The sequence below is a fragment of the Carassius auratus genome, chromosome 50, assembly GCF_003368295.1.
Source record: "Carassius auratus strain Wakin chromosome 50, ASM336829v1, whole genome shotgun sequence".
Classification (NCBI taxonomy): domain Eukaryota; kingdom Metazoa; phylum Chordata; class Actinopteri; order Cypriniformes; family Cyprinidae; genus Carassius; species Carassius auratus.
Window position 1 is genome coordinate 17,101,186 of NC_039292.1, and position 20,102 is coordinate 17,121,287.

The following is a 20,102-nucleotide window of genomic DNA, read 5'->3' on the forward strand; positions in this document are numbered from 1 at the left end:
TTTTCTCCTTAATAAAAGTCGTTTCCTTAAAATCCTTGTTGTCACTAATTTTCTCCCAAAACAGCGCACTATCACCTGCTTCCATGTCACCAAACCACAGAGAAGCACAAGCACATGCCAAGCTCAGACTGTGTTTTTTGTCATGTGACACTTATGATTTTGTCAAAGAAGGAACCCAAGGTCTTTACGTATTTATTAATGGGAACTGATCCTGAACAAGATTTCTGATTGATACTGAGATTTCTGAATTTTGTGTGCAGGGTTGGCAATGTCTCTATTTCTGAGTTGAATACAGTAAAAGAAACATGTTTTAAATGTAAACATAACAGTATATAATATAATATATAATAATGCAGTTTGATTTAAAAGTGTGTCAGCCACACTGCCCTGGCCATGTCAATAAGTAAAGAGTTGCGAAATGAGTAAGCACACAATTATTCCAGTGAATCATATGCACTTCTTAGTATGTATGTAGAAGGAGCTGGTTGCAATTACACATATCGTCCTTCATATACTAATCATTTATAATAACATGTAACAGCTTATGTGACATGGACGCTATAATGTAAAGTGTTGCCCCGGCGTCACCCTCTATTTTTGCCGACAGTACAGTTTACTGATGAGAGGACACGCCCACTCCAGAAATAAGTGCGTCTCCATCGGCCAATCACAGGCTGCCTCAGTCATTTCCACCAATCCGATCGATCACAGTTATGCTTCAGAATGAGTGAACTGCTCGTCATACTCCAGTATACAGCATGACATCAGTGTGATGTAATCCCCATGGTCCTGGTGCATTTAAACCCCCCTCATTCACTCTCTCCTCATTTCAAACAGAGTCTCACTCCTGCGAGCTGAGGAGCAGCGAAGCTTCATTCATCAAAAAGTGATATTCTTCAAACTCAAAGTGTCCATTAAGAAGTCGCGATTACATTCGTCGGTGAACTGAGAATTAAAACCGGGCACCGGGCGCCTTGTAAACCGTAAATCGGATAATCCATCAGCGTCCCGACAGAAGAGCACTTCTCACAAGTATCTGTGAAAGCCTGGCAATTATTATTTATTTTTTTCGAACGCCTTCCAAGTTTTGAACTCTTGCAGTGAACGCGCGCTGACACTCTCCCGCGAAAGTGACGAGCTGTGAGTTTCCATCATTAGAGGTATAAGAGCAAGAGTCCATCATGAGCAATTACACACATTTAGAGGATCTGCCACCGCAATACTACCAGGGCACAGACCTCGGGGAAGAGGAAGAGGAGGAGATGCCGGCGACAGAGAAAGAGCTGGCCGAGGACGCGCCGTGGAAGAAGATCCAGCAGAACACCTTCACCAGATGGTGCAATGAACATCTCAAATGCGTCAATAAGACCCTCACTGACCTCCAGAGAGACCTGAGCGATGGGCTCAAGCTCATCTCGCTCCTGGAAGTCCTCAGTCAGAAGAAAATGTACAGAAAGCATAATGTCAGACCAAACTTCAGACAGATGAAGCTGGAGAACGTGTCGGTGGCGCTGGAGTTTCTGGACCGGGAGCGGATCAAACTAGTGTCCATAGGTAAGATCTGCTTGAACTGGTCAAGCAGGAACAATACTGACACTAACACTTACATCTAAACAAGTATCTATAATACTCATATAGTCATTAATGTACATTAAAAATATAACAAGAAGAATCATCATCATCATCATCAAATGTGGACTGTAAAACTTCTTATTTTTTTATTTACAAACATAAATATGGATGAATAAAGGAGCATTAGACTTCAGTGAAAGTCGTTTTTAGGGGCTAGGTCAGTTCAGGGTTTTAGGTAGAAAAAACCTTTTAATATAACAACTTAAAATTGACACATTTCACATTTGAAAGTACATCAACAACCAGTCTATTTAACATTAAAATCTGCCATCTTATAAGTTACTTCTGACTTATTTACCTTATTGTTAATTAATATTTAACAAATAGAAGTGGAGTTATCACATTCTAAACTGTTCTGTAAGGGTGACTGTAAAGCCTCTCTCTCTCTCTCTCTCTCTCTCTCTCACAAACACACTCACACACACACACCATCATGTCCAGAAGCCTTATGGGCAGTCAAATGCTCACGTCTTTACCTCACTTTCTTAAAGTTGATCTGTCAGAGTCTGGGAGTAGTATTTCAGCACATGTGAGAGTTGTTCACATTGGACTTCCATGTGTCAGTGAAATTGAAAATAGTTCTGAAGGGCTACAGCTTGTTTGTTGAGTAAAGACTAGAATAGCTCGTTGAGTGTTCATGAGTATCGAGTAAACAGACTGTTGTCATGTCATGCAGTAATCTTGCAGTGATTCATGTTTACCGTGTAAAGCAGTGATGTGAAGGAGTTTAGTGGAGATTTAACTCCTGGAGGTCTGGATGTCAGCGTTAATACTGAGATGCTAACGTAAACTGAGGCAGAACTAATGCAAACACCTATTTTCTAGGTTTCAATAATATGGAAGAAACAGCCGAAAGTTAGTGAAAGTTTTACACAATACCATGATAATAGATATTTTAATATAATACACTGTTGATTGAATATGGCAGTCATTCAATATAATAGTATTGTAAAAGTATCATCTTAATACCAGCTTCTATCGTCACTGTACCATGGAACCGCCACAGTACTCACCTTTTTTATTTATTTATTTACTGTTATTTATTTATTTTATATTATACTGCCATCTCATATTTTATATACCTTACCTTTATATATGTCTTGCTTTGTGATGGGAAAGGTAACCCAAACAAGTGATTCGAAGAGTTGAAGTTAATTAAACCCAATGTCAATTTGTTTAGTCACATAAATTTATTAAAGTTCATTTGCTGACTCAGTTTCTTTTGATTGTCTTGCACCTGTGTAGACAGCAAAGCCATTGTGGATGGGAACCTGAAACTGATTCTGGGACTCATCTGGACACTCATTCTCCATTACTCTATCTCCATGCCCATGTGGGATGATGAGGAAGATGAAGAGATTAAGAAACTGACTCCCAAACAGAGGCTTCTGGGCTGGATTCAGAACAAGGTCCCAGAGCTGCCTATTAACAACTTTAACAAGGACTGGAGGGATGGCAAGGCCCTTGGTGCCCTCGTGGACAACTGTGCCCCTGGTAAGTTCACTTCCTGACATAATCAGGTTTGTTTGGTTGACTTTGGGCAGTTGTGGATGGGTGAAGAAGTGTAAAAAGTGTCAAGATTGCACCAAGTTCTCTCTAAAGTTACCTGAGTAGTTTAGATTCAGTATTCTGAGCATTTAATTGTTCACTTGTTTTGATTTCCTGACATAAGGGCAAAATAACTAAACAAAAACAAAACAGCAACAAACCACCCAACAAACAAGATAATTAATTTTAATACATAGAATTTATAGTGTCAGTGCCAATCTAAAATGAGTAAAGTATATACATTTTGTAATAAATTCAATAAATAATAATAATAAATAATAAAAGTCTGAATACTGTGACTGTTTTACCTCCTTTTTTTCACTTAAACCATTGTTTATCATCATCAAGAGATCTCATAATATGGCTGTAACAAAAATATATATAAAAAACATAAAACCTTTATTTGAAATATGGATAAACTGTACAGTACAACAGAAAATGAGAGCTTTATATATTTACTGCGTCTAAATCGTCTAAAGTTTTTTTCCCGAGCAACACTCGACTCACACGTAGGCTTACTGAGAAGAGAGGTAATGACCTGAAGTGTTTACTTCGCTGTAGCTGAAACGAAACAGTCCCTGTGAGACAGTCGTGACCATACAGGGAGCTGCTGGCTTTTGACAGATCACAGCAGAACAGTTATCATTATATATTTAGGTTACATTAGAAGTCTCTTTAGACCCTTTGCATAAACAGTAACCGGGTTTATGGGAGGCCTGTTGTCATAATTGATTTCACTTTTTTATTTATATTTTGTGGCCTAAGGTTTAAAAAAGGACTTAAATGATGCACTCATATAATTTGAACTCTTTGCGTAGGTCTGTGCCCTGACTGGCAAACATGGGACCCCAACAAGCCGGTTGCAAACGCTCGTGAGGCCATGCAGCAGGCCGATGACTGGCTCGGCGTTCCTCAGGTGAACATCCACTCAACACAAACACCACATGTTCAGATGTATACTCTACTTCAGTCACAAGGAAGATAGTGTCGAGGCATGGGTTTGTGTAAAATGTTAGTGGTTTTAGCAGTTTGACACACTGATGTCTGCTCCACTATCCTCATGGCATAAGTGTGAGATGCCATGCATGGTGGAGGGTATGTGCCATAAATTCTTGGGGACAGATTCCCCTTTGACTGTTGAGGGGATAGGGGAGGGGTCTGGCTCCTGGTAAATCCTGTCCTTGACTTGTTGAAGGCTGCTCTCAAACCTCGGCACTCGGTGGATAAATATAGTATCTGAAGAGATTGCCACTCCCTTGAAATTTCAGAACAAACATGATGTTGAAAAGAAAATGCTGCAAGGGGGGCGCTTTTTCTGCAATGTTTATCTCATCATAAACAGGCCTAACACCTACTTCACTAGTTACTTCTCAGATGAAAGTTTAGTGTTTTTCTGAGCACATACACAACTTGAAAGCAATGATTACTGAATCATACATACATGCAACATTTAATGAATTGTTGATTTATAGGTGATAGCTCCAGAGGAAATCGTGGATCCAGATGTGGATGAGCATTCAGTGATGACGTACCTCTCCCAGTTTCCCAAAGCTAAACTAAAGCCTGGAGCTCCTTTCAAGCCAAAGCAGCTGTACCCCAAAAAGGCCAAGGCCTATGGACCAGGTGAGCAAACTACAGGCTCATAAACCAAGTGCAGCTGTCTTTACAAAAAGTGCTCCGTCAACACAAGCTCACAGAGCATTTTTTGAGCTGCATATACAAATTAAGTCGATAAGAAGATTTAATTATGCTTAATTTAGGTACTTTGTTTGCATACAGTCAAGCATATTATATGTACATCCTGAGTATTGCTTGTGTATCACAGTTTTACTTGTATTATTTAATGAAAACAGGTATTGAGCCTCAGGGGAACATGGTTTTGAAGCCAGCTGTTTTTACTGTGGAAACACTGGAGGCAGGGCTTGGAGAAGTGATCGTGTATGTGGAGGACCCAGAGGGTCACACTGAGGAAGTGAGAGATGACAGATGTTTTTCTGGAACATTCTGTAATTGTTGCAATGTGAAACAAGCTATTAATGCAATTTTTAAGTACAATCCATCTTTTAATTTTGTTAGGTTAAAGTTGTGCCCAACAATGATAAAAAAAGAACATTCTCTGTCACCTATGTGCCCAAAGTTGAGGGACCCCATAAGGTACGCATTAGTAATGGTTGGCTATACAGCGTCCATTAGAGGATAAACTGGTTTGCTTCCAGTGGCACGGTTGTTTATTTATTCTTATCTATCACAGGTGAAAGTACTCTTCGCTGGTCAGGACATTGATAAGAGCCCCTTCAAGGTGAACGTGGCAAAAGCTCTGGGTGATCCCAAAAAAGTTCAGGCTCGAGGTCCAGGTCTGGAGCCAGTGGGCAATGTGGCCAATAAACCTACATATTTTGACATCTACACCGCAGGTGAGCAGAACAAACAGACTTGTTTTGGAAGAAGCTTTTCTGCATGAAGGTGAACTCAAGGTCCTGTCTCACCATTTTCAGGTGCTGGAGCTGGAGATGTCAGTGTGGTCATCGTTGACCCTCAGAATAAAAACAACACTGTGGAAGTTCTTCTGGAAAACAAGGGTGATAACATCTTCCGATGCACCTACAAACCTGTACAAGAAGGGCCGCACACCATCCATGTGAGCTTTGCTGGGCAGCCAATACCCAACAGCCCCTTTAAAGTGCACGTCTCCGAAGGTAAGCAGCTGATACATTTCATTTCTAACATGTCTTTAAATGTGTCGGTCATATTGGAACAGTACAATGGGAAGCAAACAAAGAACAGTCAAAGAATCACCATACAAACCCAAAAAACCAATTGTTTATTTTGTAGCACACCCTAAACCTTACGCTGGGGCTCCGAAGCAGATCCCTCATAAAAAGAAAGGTGCGCTGCTGCTCCACTTTGGTCCACGTCTCTTTGTTTATACCACTTTGGGCAACAGTATCTAAGCTTAGCTACTTGCTTCGCGGCAGCTTGATTCCTCCCATGCATTGTTTTGAAGCATGGTAGGAAAGTGGCAAAAGTTAGTGTTGTGTTTGTATTGGAGGATCGCAGAGCAGCGGAGACTGACTACATGAACTTACACAACACGAGTGTGAGTGTCATGTAAAAAAAAAAGCAGCTTTTTCATATATTTTTATGCATCTTGTTGTAAAAGAGCAAAGTATTTTGGGCTTGGGTGTAACATTGTCAGTATGGGTGTTTATAAAATGACCGTTCCAATAATCCAATAGTTATAATACTGGTATTGTATTTTATGGATGTCCTGTGTACCGTATATTTCCATTTATCATAAATGACCTGCTCTGTATGAGGATGACAACAAAACAAAGTAGCATTGCAGTTCATCATCAAAGCAGCTCATCAGAAGCGCAGCACCCTCGCTTACTAACAGTGCTTCAGTCTGTGCACTTGAAAACGTTTTGGACATTTCATGATCTGTTTACTTTGTTTTATATGCCCCATCAGCCAGTAATGTAAATGCCTGCCGTGCCTCTGGCCGGGGACTGCAGCCTAAGGGTGTTCGGGTAAAGGAAGTGGCAGATTTCACTGTTTTTACCAAAGGAGCAGGAACTGGAGAGCTGAAGGTTTCTGTGAAAGGGCCAGGCGAGTCATTTTTAAATTAGCTGTTATTCTTAGTCTGTTTGCTCAATATTTAATACACCTGTGTTTAGCAAGTGCTGATGCCTGAATGTGTGTGTTTTCAGGAGGAGTAGAGGTGCCTGTGAAAGTATGTGATGTTGGTGATGGCGTTTTCAAGTGTGATTATTGTCCTGTTAAGCCGGGGAAATACACTGTGAACATCACATGGGGAGGTCAACCTATTCCACGCGGGTGAGAGCTAATAATAAAACCTAGTTAACCATTGGGATACAAATATACATAGCTTTCCTTATGTCAAAGTTTGTCCAGTCTCGTCACTGTTTAAAATGGTTTTATTTTAGCCCATTTGAAGTGGAGGTCAGCAAGGAAGCTGGACCACAGAAGGTGCGGGCTTGGGGTCCTGGCTTGAAGACAGGAATGGTGGGCAAGTCAGCTGACTTTGTTGTTGAGGCCATTGGTACAGAAGTAGGATCTCTAGGTTGGTAATTCTAGATGAGGAAGTAATAATTAAGATTTTTTTTATGCATACAACAAATTCATTTGTGCCATCCCCGTTCGTAAAGGGTTTTCTATTGAGGGCCCCTCTCAAGCAAAGATAGAGTGTGATGATAAAGGTGACGGTTCCTGTGATGTGCGTTACTGGCCCACTGAACCCGGAGATTATGCAGTTCATGTCATCTGTGATGATGAAGATATCAAAGACAGCCCCTTCATGGCCCATATACTTCCAGCAGCTAATGATGTCTTCCCTGAGAAGGTGATTAACATATGAAAATAATAATCAAAGACAGTAATCTCTGATTTGTCAGTGTTATTGATTTGAAGGATCTCATGTGCAGGTGAAAGCATTCGGGCCAGGCCTGGAGCCCACTGGAGTTACTGTCAACAAATCAACACAATTCACTGTTGATGTTCGACAAGCTGGCAAAGGCAGTCTGAAGATCTATGCTCAGGTGTGTCCATGTGTAATACTCTCAATGTATTCCTTTGGCAATGATGCCAGACTAATCTCATTCTTTATTCGAATCAGAGGGTAACACAGGACACAGACTCTAAACGTGTTTACTATTCAAACCAACATATGTGCCAATATGAATTGTTTTGTTTCTGCAAACTGGCTAAATGCTGATCTGCGGGGATTTTCTTCTAGGATGCTGAAGGCTGTGTGATTGACATTCAGATTACTGATAGGGGAGATGCCACTTTTGTTTGTACGTATGTTCCTACCAAGCCAGTGAAGCACACCATCATAATTACCTGGGGGGAGGTCAATGTTCCCAAGAGTCCCTTCAGAGTGAGTATTCCTGGTGTAGTATTTTAGTTTGTATGCTGTGATGGAGCAACACCATTAGATGAGTCACTGTTTCAGATTTAACCTTGTTTGAAAATAATCGCTGATTGTTGTCCTCACTAAAAGGTTCTTGTTGGTGAAGGCTGTCACCCTAACAAAGTGAAGGTCTTTGGGCCTGGAGTTGAGAAAACTGGGCTAAAGGCGAATGAGCCCACATACTTCACTGTTGACTGCGGTGAAGCTGGCCAAGGTTTGCAAAACATTTGATTTTTTCTCTTTATATGACACAGTAAAAGAGTGTTAGTGTTGTTAACCATTCTGACTATATCGTAGGTGATATCAGCATTGGGATCAAATGTGCCCCAGGTGTAGTGGGTCCAGCAGAGGCAGATATCGATTTTGACATCATTAAAAATGATAATGACACCTTCACTGTCAAGTACACACCCCCTGGCCCTGGCTGTTACACCATCATGGTGCTCTTTGCAAATCAGGTAAAGCAGGCTTCTTGCTTCTTGCCAAAACCCAGTTGTACACAATACTAACTGAGCATCTCATATTCTTCTCTCCTTAACGCAGGAAATCCCCAATAGCCCTTTCAAAGTCAAGGTGGATCCTTCTCACGATGCTGGTAAAGTCAGAGCTGAAGGTCCTGGACTGAACAAGACAGGTGAGTGTAAGACACAACATTAACACCTTAAGACCCAGAGAAATTAGTTTTAATTGACACTGCTCTGTTTTACAGGTGTTCAGGTTGATATTCCAACCCATTTCACCATCTTCACGAAGGGAGCAGGGAAGGGTAAACCAGAGGTGCAGTTCAAAACTGCTGCCAAAGGAAACGCTGTTAAATATTTTGAGATCATTGATAATCACGACTACTCCTACACCGTAAAGTACACTGCCCTTCATCAGGTCAGGAGTCATTCAAATCTATTCCCTTTGCTTTTATTTTGAACTTGAATGTTATTATGATGGGAAATGTTGAATCTCACCAAATCTTTTGCCAATCAGGGTGAGATGGCTATCATGGTCACACATGGTGGAGATCCCATTCCTAGAAGCCCTTTCAAAATCACAGTCGCCCCTCCACTCGATCTTGGCAAAGTCAAAGTTCAAGGTCTCAATGAAAGTAAGCACTTTAACTTAATGGTCAAACCACTTTACAACCCTGTCTATCAAATATAAATGCAATCTCTAATGCTTACTAAACCCCTTTTTCTGTGTGTGTTGCAGAAGTGAAAGTTGGCAAGGATCAAGAGTTCATTGTTAGCACGAAAGGGGCAGGTGGAGAGGGAAAGGTAAATGTGAGCATAACCTCACCTTCTGGTAGACCAATACCTTGTAAGTTGGAATCAGACAAGACCAGAGAAGCCACCAGTGTGAAATACATCCCACCTGAGGAAGGCCATTACAAGGTGGACATCAGCTATGATGGGAACCCCGTTCCAGGAAGTCCCTTTGCTGTAGAGGGACTCATGCCTGCCGATCCCTCCAAGGTAAGATTACTTTTTGGGAAAATTAGGTTTCTTGACACTATTGTGTAAGTTTTATAAATCCATTTTACTGGATTTTCCACTAGGTTCGTGCCTATGGACCAGGACTTAAGGGTGGCATTGTGGGTCAGCCTGCACAGTTTACTATAGACACAAAGGGGGCAGGTGCTGGTGGTCTGGGTCTAACACTGGAAGGCCCCTGTGAGGCTAAGATTGAGTGCCAAGACAATGGGGATGAAACCTGCTCTGTTGTCTACCTGCCAACAGAGGCTGGTGACTACAACATCAACATCCTGTTTGGGGAAGCTCATATCCCTGGCTCTCCTTTTAAAGCTGCTGTCAAGCCAGCCCTGGATGCTGGCAAAGTTATAGTGAGTGGACCCGGACTGGAGGGGGCTAAAGCTGGTGAGGTGGCCACTTTCACAGTGGACTGCAGTAGAGCCGGGGAGGCTGAACTCACCATTGAGATTGTGTCAGATTCAGGGACTCAAGCTGAAGTCTGTATTCAAAATAACAATGATGGGACATTCTCTGTCACCTACACCCCTCTCTTTCATGGCATACACACCATCACCATTAAATATGGAGGCCAGCAGGTGCCCAAGAGCCCCATACGTGTTCAAGTGGTGCCATCTGTGGACACCAGTGGGATTAAAGTGTACGGACCAGGAGTCGAGCCTAGAGGTAATGTATGAAAACTTTAACCACAACTTTCTGTGATTACCTTTCCAACCACAATTCAGTTATACCTTATTTTCCTGTTTTCTATCACTAAAGGGGTCCTTAAGGAGGTGACCACACACTTCATTGTGGATGCCCGAGCCCAGATTAAGACTAAGGGAGGAAATCATGTTAAGATTTGCATCATCAATCCATCAGGCACAAACACAGATGCATATATCACTGATAAGGGTGACGGCACATACAGAGTGGAATACACTGCTTTTGAGGATGGTACGTCATGAAAACACGGAAAAAATGAGTTGAAGGGAACAAAATATGTTGAAAGTGAAGGTTTTTTGAAAGTTTTCAATTATTTTTCATATAAATACAAGTGAATTCAAGTTATATAATATATAATATATATAATATATAATATATATTGGATTGGATATATAAATACAGTCCATGGCATGTTTTCAGATGCTTTCAGAGCTTAGAAGGGGAACTAAAATAAGAGCATATGACAGATTCAGGGAGAGTTTATAAATAGGAAATGCATTGTAACTAGAGATCATTAAATAGCAGCGTGCCTGACTAGGGCCCTCTGCACAGAAAAACAGCTTGTATTAATATTAGCGACAGCTGCAGTTGAAAGTTAACACAGAGTAGATAGCAAAAGCTATATGCTATCAAACTCTGAATGTTCTTATTTCATAGATGCAATTATAAACTAAATATTAACTCTTTAAAAACATGTGTAAGATAGCTGGATTGGCACGAACCATAATGCCCCCAAATTAATGCAATTCTTTGCTTTGTGTAGGTTTGCACCTGATCGAGGTCTTTTATGAGGATGTTGCTGTTCCTAAGAGCCCCTTTAAAGTGTCAGTTGTGGAAGGGTGTGACCCAACACGTGTTCAAGCTTATGGTCCGGGCCTGGAAGGCGGGTTAGTTAACAAACCCAACTGCTTCACAGTGGAGACAAGGTATGGAGTCTGTGCTGTATGAATATAAAATCATTGGTGCCTGAAGGGAAACTCATATTTGCTTTAAAGTCGAATTCAATTATTTGAGTTATTTATATCTCATTGTACATCCATGCTTTTGATTTTAAGGGGCGCTGGGATGGGTGGTTTGGGTTTGACCATTGAAGGAGCATCAGAAGCCAAAATGTTCTGTAAGGACAACAAAGACGGTAGTTGCAGTGTTGAATACATGCCTTTCACTGCTGGAGACTATGATATTAATATCACTTATGGAGGCAAGCCTATACCAGGTACCAAATACCTATAAAATGTTACTCTGTTATCTATGAATAAACTTTTTTATCTATACATAATCCGTATCGTTCTATAGCTGCTTTTTTGTGTTGCATTAGAACTGTGTTCTTCTTCTGCTGTTCTCAGGCAGTCCATTCCGGGTGCAGGCTAAGGATGTGGTGGATGTCAGTAAGGTGAAGTGCTCAGGTCCTGGACTCGCTAACAGAGTTACCGAACATGTTGCACAAACCTTCACTGTGGACTGCAGCAAAGCAGGAGTGGCTCCTCTAGAGGTGCAGTTGTACGGACCAAAAGGTACCTAACATAAACCCCTCCAGTCCACTATTAATACTCTGCTCTTAACACACTAAATAGCTTGTTACATCTCAATGGAAATGAACTCATGCTCCACGCTTGCCACAGACCACTGATCTTTTGCTTCGAAATCTTGAACATATTCATCTTACAGGAACTCTGGAGCCTGTAGTTGTTAAAAACAACCGGGATGGAACACACACTGTCAACTACACCCCTGCACAACAGGGGCCACACACTGTGTCCGTCAAATACGCCAACCAAGAAGTACCTAACAGGTAAAATCATTCATATTTAACTGGCACTTCATGACAGTAATGAAAACAGTCATTTCATATCTCTTTCATTTTGTGGGTGTATACAGTCCATTCAAAGTCAGTTCAGCCCCCGCACATGATGCCAGTAAGGTGCGTGCTAGCGGACCCGGTCTGGACACTAAAGGAGTGGCTGCCAGTCTTCCAGTGGAGTTTACCATTGATGCTCGTGATGCAGGAAAGGGCCTTCTGACAGTTCAGATCCTTGTAAGGCCCTCTTATGTAGAAACCATTGAAACAAGACATATATTACCAGAGCACATTTAAACATTGTGTTGCATTTAGGATCCAGAGGGAAAGCCGAAAAAAGCCAGCATTCAAGACAACAGAGATGGAACCTACACTGTATCTTACGTGCCTGACATGACTGGCCACTACACCATAACCATTAAGTATGGCGGAGATAACATCCCATACTCACCTTACAATGTCCAAGCCTTTCCCACTGGCGATGCCAGCAAGTGCCTGCTCACAGGTATTGTTTCCAGTTTGGCGATTCCAAAGATTTGTGACTTATTTTCCCAACTCTGGTTTAACTACATTTAGTTTGCATGCTTTTTTTATTTTCAGTGTCTATTGGAGGACATGTTGTTGGTAAGGAATCAGGAAATTAATATTAATATTAATATTCTACCATTACACCAGGTAATGAGTTTCAAGGGTGGAATTCTTTGGTTTGAACAATGTTGTCTTTTGAGCAGAAAGCCTTGGGCCCAATATTACGATGTCAGAAGAGACGGTCATCACTGTGGATGCCAAAGCTGCTGGAAAAGGGAAGGTGACATGTACGGTTACGACCCCTAATGGCATGGAGCTGGATATGGATGTTACAGAAAATCCAGATGGCACCTTCGACATATATTATACTGCACCCGAGACGGGGAAATATGTTATCACAATCCGCTTTGGAGGGCAACACATTCCTAAAAGCCCTTTTCAAGTCATGGTGAGTGATATAACTGAACAGGTGTTTCAGACTGTGTATCACTGCCATGATAACGCCATGATAGATAGAGCTACTGATACTGATACCAGGGACATTACAACAGAGTGGCATTTGAATGAGATGCTTAAAATATTAAATGCTGAAGTGGCAGAAGGATAAGAGCACACTCTCTGAAACATTGTTTTTCTTATGTTATTTCAGGCTACAGATCAGCCTGTTGTACCAAGAGGTGACACAAAGCCCATGTTTCAACCCCTAAATTTAGTTATCCCCTTCACTGTGCAGCAAGGAGAACTCAGAGGTAGCATCTTTAATCATATGCATTCACAGCAGAAATGTTATTAGTCGTATCTACTGTTTTCTGAAGTATACCATGTTTGTTTTGTTTGCAGGGGAGGTGCGTATGCCCTCTGGTAAGAAGGCTTGTCCTTTCATTAGGGACAACAAAGATGGGACAGTCACTGTGCAGTTTCAGCCTACAGAGAGAGGCCTGCATGAAATGGATATAAAGTATGATGGCAACCACATCCCAGGTTGGACTCCATTTTGGCATAATGTGTGAACTGGCCCAAAAAGTATTTGGACACTCAAGCTATAGTTACTATTTATAACTTTTATGTGATCATGTAATGCATCTGCAAACACAGGAAGCAAGTAGAGATTTTCACTTTTCTTCTATTTTTTTATTTTATTTATTTGGATAATCTAATCACATGAAATTCACACTTTTTATCAAGTCAAGTCAAGTTTATTTATGTAGCGCTTTAAACTAAATACATTGCGTCAAAGCAACTGAACAGCATTCATTAGGAAAACAGTGTGTCAATAATGCAAAATGATAGTTAAGGCAGTTCATCATTGAATTCAGTGATGTCATCTCTGTTCAGTTAAAATAGTGTCTGTGCATTTATTTGCAATCAAGTCAACAATATCGCTGTAGATGAAGTGACCCCAACTAAGCAAGCCAGAGGCGACAGCCTTTTAGGTCTTAAGTGTTCAAATACGCATTGAGGCCATTGTAATATTCATTTAAGATCCATTGCACCAAGCTTGTTATAGAATCATACTTTAATTATGTCCACAGGAAGTCCTTTGCAGTTCTATGTAGATGTAATGAACAGCGGAATGGTCACAGCCTATGGACCTGGTCTGTGCCATGGGACAGTCAATAAACCAGCCACTTTTACTGTCGTTACCAAGAATGCTGGACAAGGTACATAAATGTGTTGTTTTGCAGCAAAGTATATTTTTGGAAAAAGTGTGCTGAAAAATTGTCAATTTGTTTGCCCTTCACAGGTGGTCTGTCCCTTGCTGTAGAGGGTCCATCTAAAGCAGAAATCAGTTGTAAGGACAATAAAGATGGCACCTGCACTGTGTCCTACTTGCCCACTGCCCCTGGTGATTACAAAATCATTGTCAAGTTTGATACCAGCCATATTCCTGGCAGCCCCTTCACAGCAAAGATCACTGGTATGACAAACAATAAGTGTTTTTAAAAATGTAACGCTGGCAAAGGTAGCTGAACTCCTGCCCATCCTCACTGTTCATATGTCATGTCCATGTAGGTGACGATTCACTCCGAAGATCGCAGATGAACGTTGGCACGGCAGCAGATGTCTCTCTGAAGATCACAGAAACAGACCTGAGCAATCTGACAGCTAGCATTAAAGCTCCATCAGGAAAGGATGAACCGTGCCTGCTGAAGAGATTACCCAACCGGCACATTGGTAAGCACCTAAAAGCCCATACAATGCTTTCTGCAGATGCTAGACTGGCAATGAGTAATCTCCGCTCTCCTTGCCTTACCAGGTCTCTCGTTCACCCCAAAGGAAGTGGGGGAGCACGAGGTCAGCGTGAGGAAGAGTGGGACACATGTGAACAACAGCCCTTTTAAGATTATGGTAGGGTCATCTGAAATCGGGGAGGCCAGTAGGGTCAAGGCTTTTGGTAAAGGTCTCGTTGAAGCACATACCTTTGAAGTGGCCGAGTTCTTTGTTGACACTAGAAATGCTGGTATGTTCTAGTAGTTCTCTTACTCTATGGATGTTTACAAATGTTTTCAACCCCTCATTAAAAATGATTTTCACACCATCTTGGTTTCAAAGGATATGGAGGACTTGGATTGTCAATTGAGGGTCCAAGTAAAGTAGATATAAATTGTGAGGATATGGAAGATGGAACATTTAAAGTGACATATTGCCCCACTGAACCAGGCAACTACATCATCAACATCAAGTTTACGGACAAACACATACCAGGTTACTTTTCAGTGTTTCTTTACAACAATTAACTCATGTAGACTGGCTGCCAACAATGGTAGAGATTTATGACATCTTGTTTTCACATGTCTCTCCGTAGGAAGCCCTTTTACAGTGAAGGTAACAGGAGAAGGAAGGATGAAGGAGAGTATAATGAGAAAACGCCAAGCTGCCTCTGTTGCCTCAGTAGGCAGTACATGTGACCTAAACCTCAAAATCCCAGGTAAAAAACATATATTAGTATGATTTTTAAATGGAATACAATAGTTTTTAAACATCGAAAGTTTCTTTCTACACAGGAAACTGGTTTCAGATGTTGTCAGCACAGGAACGCTTAACTCGTACCTTCACTCGCAGTAGCCACACTTACACACGTACAGAACGCACAGAGATCAGCAAGAGCCACGGAGGTGAGACTAAGCGGGAGGTACATGTAGAAGAGAGTACACAGGTTGGCGGTGACCCTTTCAGAGATATTTTTGAGTCCTTCCTGGGAAGAGAACGACTGGGGAGCTTTGGCGCAGTAAGGCAAGAGGGTAAGTAAAAATAATCATTAAGCTCCCTTGCTCAACAAAACACCCCTAGTTTTAGTTTTATTGGTTACTTTCATTGGTTTTCCCATTTCCAGCTGACACAGAGATTCAGGGAATGACAGCCCAGGTGACCAGCCCTGGTGGAAATGTAGTGGATACAGAGGTTGTTGATAGCGGGAACAGTACCTACAGAGTCCGCTTCGTACCTGTTGAAATGGGCTCTCACACGGTCAACGTCAAATACAGGGGTGAGCATGTCCCTGGAAGCCCCTTCCAGTTCACGGTTGGGCCCCTTGGGGAAGGAGGCTCTCACAAGGTCCGGGCTGGAGGAACAGGCCTAGAGAGAGCCGTCGCAAAAGTTCCTGGTATGTTTTAAACTAATTTAGTTTCTTCTCATTTTTGTAATGATTCATATTATCACAGATTGTTCTATGATTTTCTGCATCCCTCTTTTCATTACTCTGTAATAGCTGAATTCAGCATTTGGACGAGAGAGGCTGGAGCAGGCGGTCTGTCCATTGCTATAGAGGGTCCAAGTAAGGCTGAAATCTCCTTCGAAGATAGAAAAGATGGGTCCTGTGGTGTTATTTACATTGTGCAGGAGCCAGGTGAGGTTTACAGTAGAACTTGCTATGATCTGTGGTACACTTATATAGCAAAACCAGTTCAAATCATTGCATTCCCGTTCTCCATTTCTTCTCTCAGGTGACTATGAAGTTTCCATCAAGTTCAATAATGAGCACATCCCAGATAGCCCCTTCATTGTTCATGTAGCCACATTGTCTGATGATGCACGTCGACTTAATGTTACAAGTCTTCAGGTAAGCTCCCAGTTAGTCACAGCTAGGCACAACCGCTCTATGCCTTACAGAGCAAACAGGAATGATTAGATCATATAACATGCGATGGCAGTCCAGCAACAGTAAAATACAAACCCAGAACAACTCTGTTTTGAGTCAGGGCTGAGTTATCTTTGTCCATGAACTGTAATTGGACTCTAAGCCTGTCCAGGGCCATGCTATTACTTTGATGAGCAGGGATTAAGTGTTCTCTCTCTCTCGCTGTCTGTCTGTCAGCATGAATGTATTGCTGTGCATTTGTGTCGGAAACCAAACTTTCGTTCCTCTTTTCACATGCAGGAGAAGGATTTGAAGATCAATCAGGAAGCCTCGTTTGCAGTTCAGAGGAATGGGGTGAAAGGTGTCATCGATGCAAAAGTTCACGCCCCGTCTGGTGTAATAGAGGAGTGTTATTTGACTGAATTGGATAGCGGTGAGTTGTAGGCCTGTTTATTTCTGTCCTAAACACACTGGTTATTAGCTGTCACGCATACCCTTACCAAAAAGTAGTTTATTAAATATACTTAAGTAAAGTTCAAGTATATTTTTATGTAGCAAGTATACACATATCAGTGTTCTAGTAGTATACTTGTAAGTGTACTGTTTCAATACTCCTTGGGACTAAACTGGCCCACTTTCTAGTATATAAAAGTATACTTTTAAGTATACTATAACAGTAGCAAACTTTGAGTTCACAACTAGTTTACCTCTAGGTTTGTAGTTTGTACTGCAATTACACTAAAAGTGAACTTGTAGCTATACTGATAGTTTACTAATTAAATACTTTGTACACTTTGAAGTATAGTTTCAGTAAACTACCAGTCCAGTAGTTTTATACTGCAAGTATACTCAAGTTTTCTTTAAGTGAACTTTACATCTTACTTTAAATTTACTATGTACCTGTCTAGGTTTTAATTCGTATTTATTTTGTTATATGAATATCTGAACATCCAAAAACATCCAAAGAGTCTCTGCTTGTAAACAAAAACACTTTTTTTCTATTAAAAAAAGAAAAACACTTTAATGTGGGTAAGTTTTATAAAAAATAAAGAAATAACATTTTGAACAAAAAGCTGAAAAACAAACTATGAATTGGATTCAGAATGATAATCAAAATGTAGATGGAGTTGATCAACACCCCAGATTTTGACTGTAATTATTACCTCTTCATTGGTCTTCATTTTATTCCATAACGTTACAGTTTTGATGCTGTTTCATGTCATATGATCGTGTTACATGTGTTAGTATCTGTTGTTTCTTTCTCTTCTTCACTTGTGTTTTTTTTGGAAATTCTGTACAGAAAATGTGTACTAGCACCCCCTTAAAACCTACTTTCCTATTTTTTTTTTCAATTAAAAGCAGTATACTAATGGCATATTTGAATAAACTTATTTTTGATAAGGGTATGACAGATGGTTTTTGCCAGAAATGTATCTTTCATTGAATATGCAATACTTAACAGTAGCTCTAACGTTATGATTTCCTCCTTTTCATAGACAAGAATGTAATCTGCTTCATTCCACGTGAGAATGGTGTTCATTCCATTGATGTGAAGTTCAATGGTAGCCATATACCCGGTAGTCCTTTCAAAGTACGTGTCGGAGAAGCAGAAAGTGCTGGGGATCCAGGAATGGTGACTGCCTTCGGTCCAGGACTTGAAGGTGGACGCACAGGTATGGTCCACCGTAACGCAGGATTGTGTATAAAGTTGCTGCAGATTTTCTTAGTAACTTAGTAAGCCACTAGCAGATCCAACTGTAATCTTGTGTTCTTATTGTTCTGTAGGGGTCTCCTCTGAGTTTGTCGTAAACACATGCAAGGCTGGTTCAGGTGCCTTATCTGTTGCCATTGATGGTCCCTCAAAGGTCAAAATGGACTGCACTGAGTGCTCAGAAGGTTATAAAGTCTCTTATACACCGATGGCTCCAGGAAACTACCTTATATCCATCAAATATGGTGGACCACAGCATATCGTTGGCAGTCCATTCAAAGCAAAGGTTACAGGTACGATAAACACTTCCTGCTTTGATGTAAATGAATGTTTCCTGAATTTTGCAATTTTGTTGGTTATCAGTGTTATGCCCCAAATGCTGTAAAATGAGTTAAGGCTGTACTGAACCAGGAACAATTTTACTCCAACTAAATCACGAGACTTCCAGTGTATTTTATTATTATTTATAAATGTTTGTTCAGGTATAATAATTAGAGAGTTATCACTGTGGATGTTAACACGTCTGTCTTCTGCTGAAGGTATGCGTCTGTCAGGAGGCCACAGTCTCCATGAAACGTCTTCAGTCATTGTGGAGACGGTCACCAAAACTTCAAAGATGGCGGGAGCTTTCAGCTCTCTGTCCAGCTCCAAGTCAACTTCAGATGCCAGTAAGGTTGTATGTCATGGTGCTGGCCTCTCCAAAGCCTTTGTGGGTCAGAAGAACACTTTTTCTGTTGACTGTAGTACAGCAGGTAAATTAACACAAAAATAAAGCCAATGATGGCTTAGTGCTAATAAAGTACTGTATTATAGAGGATATTTATTTTGCTTTTCTTTCAGGTATAAACATGCTAATGGTTGGCGTCCATGGTCCCAGAACTCCCTGTGAAGATGTGGCTGTTAAACATATGGGAAATAAACTTTACAGTGTAACCTACACAGTGAAGGAGAAAGGAAACTATGTTGTTATTGTTAAATGGGGGGATGAATCTGTACCAGGAAGTCCCTTCCATGTGAGTGTTCCCTAAACAGCTTATGCCTAATATATATATATATATATAGACTTTCTCTCTGAGGAAAACTTTAAGACAGAGACTGATCTTAGAAGGTGCTGCCTTTTATTTAATGTAAACCTGTTTGACGCAAATGCATTTTAATACTGTTTTTAATGGCACAATGCACCATTTATCATTAAAAGAGAGAATAGTTTTAATTAATAAAAAAAAGGAACAAAGGAACAGTTTTATTAAATGTCTACGAATGCCTCTTTTGTATAATCACCAAAAGAGAAAATGTGAGTATTTTAGAGGGACGTTTATTGTCCTCAAAGGCACTTTTGTTGGTCAGGGGAAGTCACAGCAATGTGATTTTGTGTTCTGACATTTTCAAGTGTATAGACGTGCTTTTATGTGCTTTATAATGTATTTTTGTTATCTTAACCAGTTATTTAATATGCATCTGACAACTTAAAAGAATAAAGTGTGTTGATTTTCCTACACGTAAAAAAAAAAGCTGGTATTTGATGTATCAGTGTAATTTAATGTCTTCACGGTTCATAGTTGTGAACCATCCTTAAAGTTTGGTATAAATAATTCTGAAACCTAAAAATGTATTGCTGATTAAATAAAGAAAAATGCATTAGTTTTTGTCTTTTTATTCTTCCCCACCGTCCATTTTCAAACGCAGTGGGC

The 20,102-nt window shown here is 40.7% G+C and overlaps 1 protein-coding gene across 2 annotated transcripts; it reads left to right on the top strand.

Annotated features, from left to right (window-relative positions):
• Positions 1-807: 807 nt before the first annotated feature.
• On the top strand, positions 808-20,049 carry flnca (filamin C, gamma a (actin binding protein 280)). Of its 2 annotated transcripts, XM_026239479.1 has the most exons (48): positions 808-1,554; positions 2,878-3,126; positions 3,999-4,096; positions 4,653-4,803; positions 5,034-5,152; positions 5,257-5,334; positions 5,432-5,594; positions 5,676-5,876; positions 6,013-6,066; positions 6,652-6,789; positions 6,891-7,017; positions 7,128-7,264; positions 7,350-7,543; positions 7,626-7,739; positions 7,937-8,080; positions 8,204-8,327; positions 8,411-8,571; positions 8,657-8,747; positions 8,823-8,992; positions 9,092-9,209; positions 9,314-9,576; positions 9,660-10,257; positions 10,351-10,527; positions 11,060-11,222; positions 11,352-11,512; positions 11,643-11,810; positions 11,965-12,088; positions 12,175-12,331; positions 12,410-12,599; positions 12,695-12,718; positions 12,826-13,070; positions 13,272-13,371; positions 13,463-13,603; positions 14,155-14,283; positions 14,367-14,540; positions 14,636-14,797; positions 14,880-15,083; positions 15,176-15,328; positions 15,429-15,551; positions 15,628-15,864; positions 15,957-16,226; positions 16,332-16,469; positions 16,567-16,682; positions 17,001-17,133; positions 18,197-18,373; positions 18,486-18,704; positions 18,951-19,163; positions 19,252-20,049. In XM_026239479.1, the coding sequence occupies exons 1-48, from the start codon at positions 1,182-1,184 to the stop codon at positions 19,437-19,439; spliced, it is 8,151 nt and encodes a 2,716-aa protein (XP_026095264.1). In that variant the 5' UTR covers positions 808-1,181; the 3' UTR covers positions 19,440-20,049. The 2 variants fall into 2 exon arrangements, with proteins under 2 accessions (XP_026095264.1, XP_026095265.1); XM_026239480.1 differs by lacking the exon at positions 6,013-6,066 and having other exon boundaries at positions 1,182-1,554; positions 19,252-19,439.
• The last annotated feature ends 53 nt before the right edge of the window (positions 20,050-20,102 follow it).

What these genes read in the sequence shown, in the direction of transcription:
- flnca (XM_026239479.1), top strand. Translation starts at nt 1,182, where the DNA reads ATGAGCAATTACACACATTTAGAGGATCTGCCACCGCAATACTACCAG. An exon ending in AACCAAGAAGTACCTAACAG is followed by an intron (nt 12,089 to 12,174) that starts GTAAAATCATTC and finishes GGGTGTATACAG; the next exon opens with TCCATTCAAAGTCAGTTCAG. An exon ending in TGTTGACACTAGAAATGCTG is followed by an intron (nt 15,084 to 15,175) that starts GTATGTTCTAGT and finishes TTGGTTTCAAAG; the next exon opens with GATATGGAGGACTTGGATTG.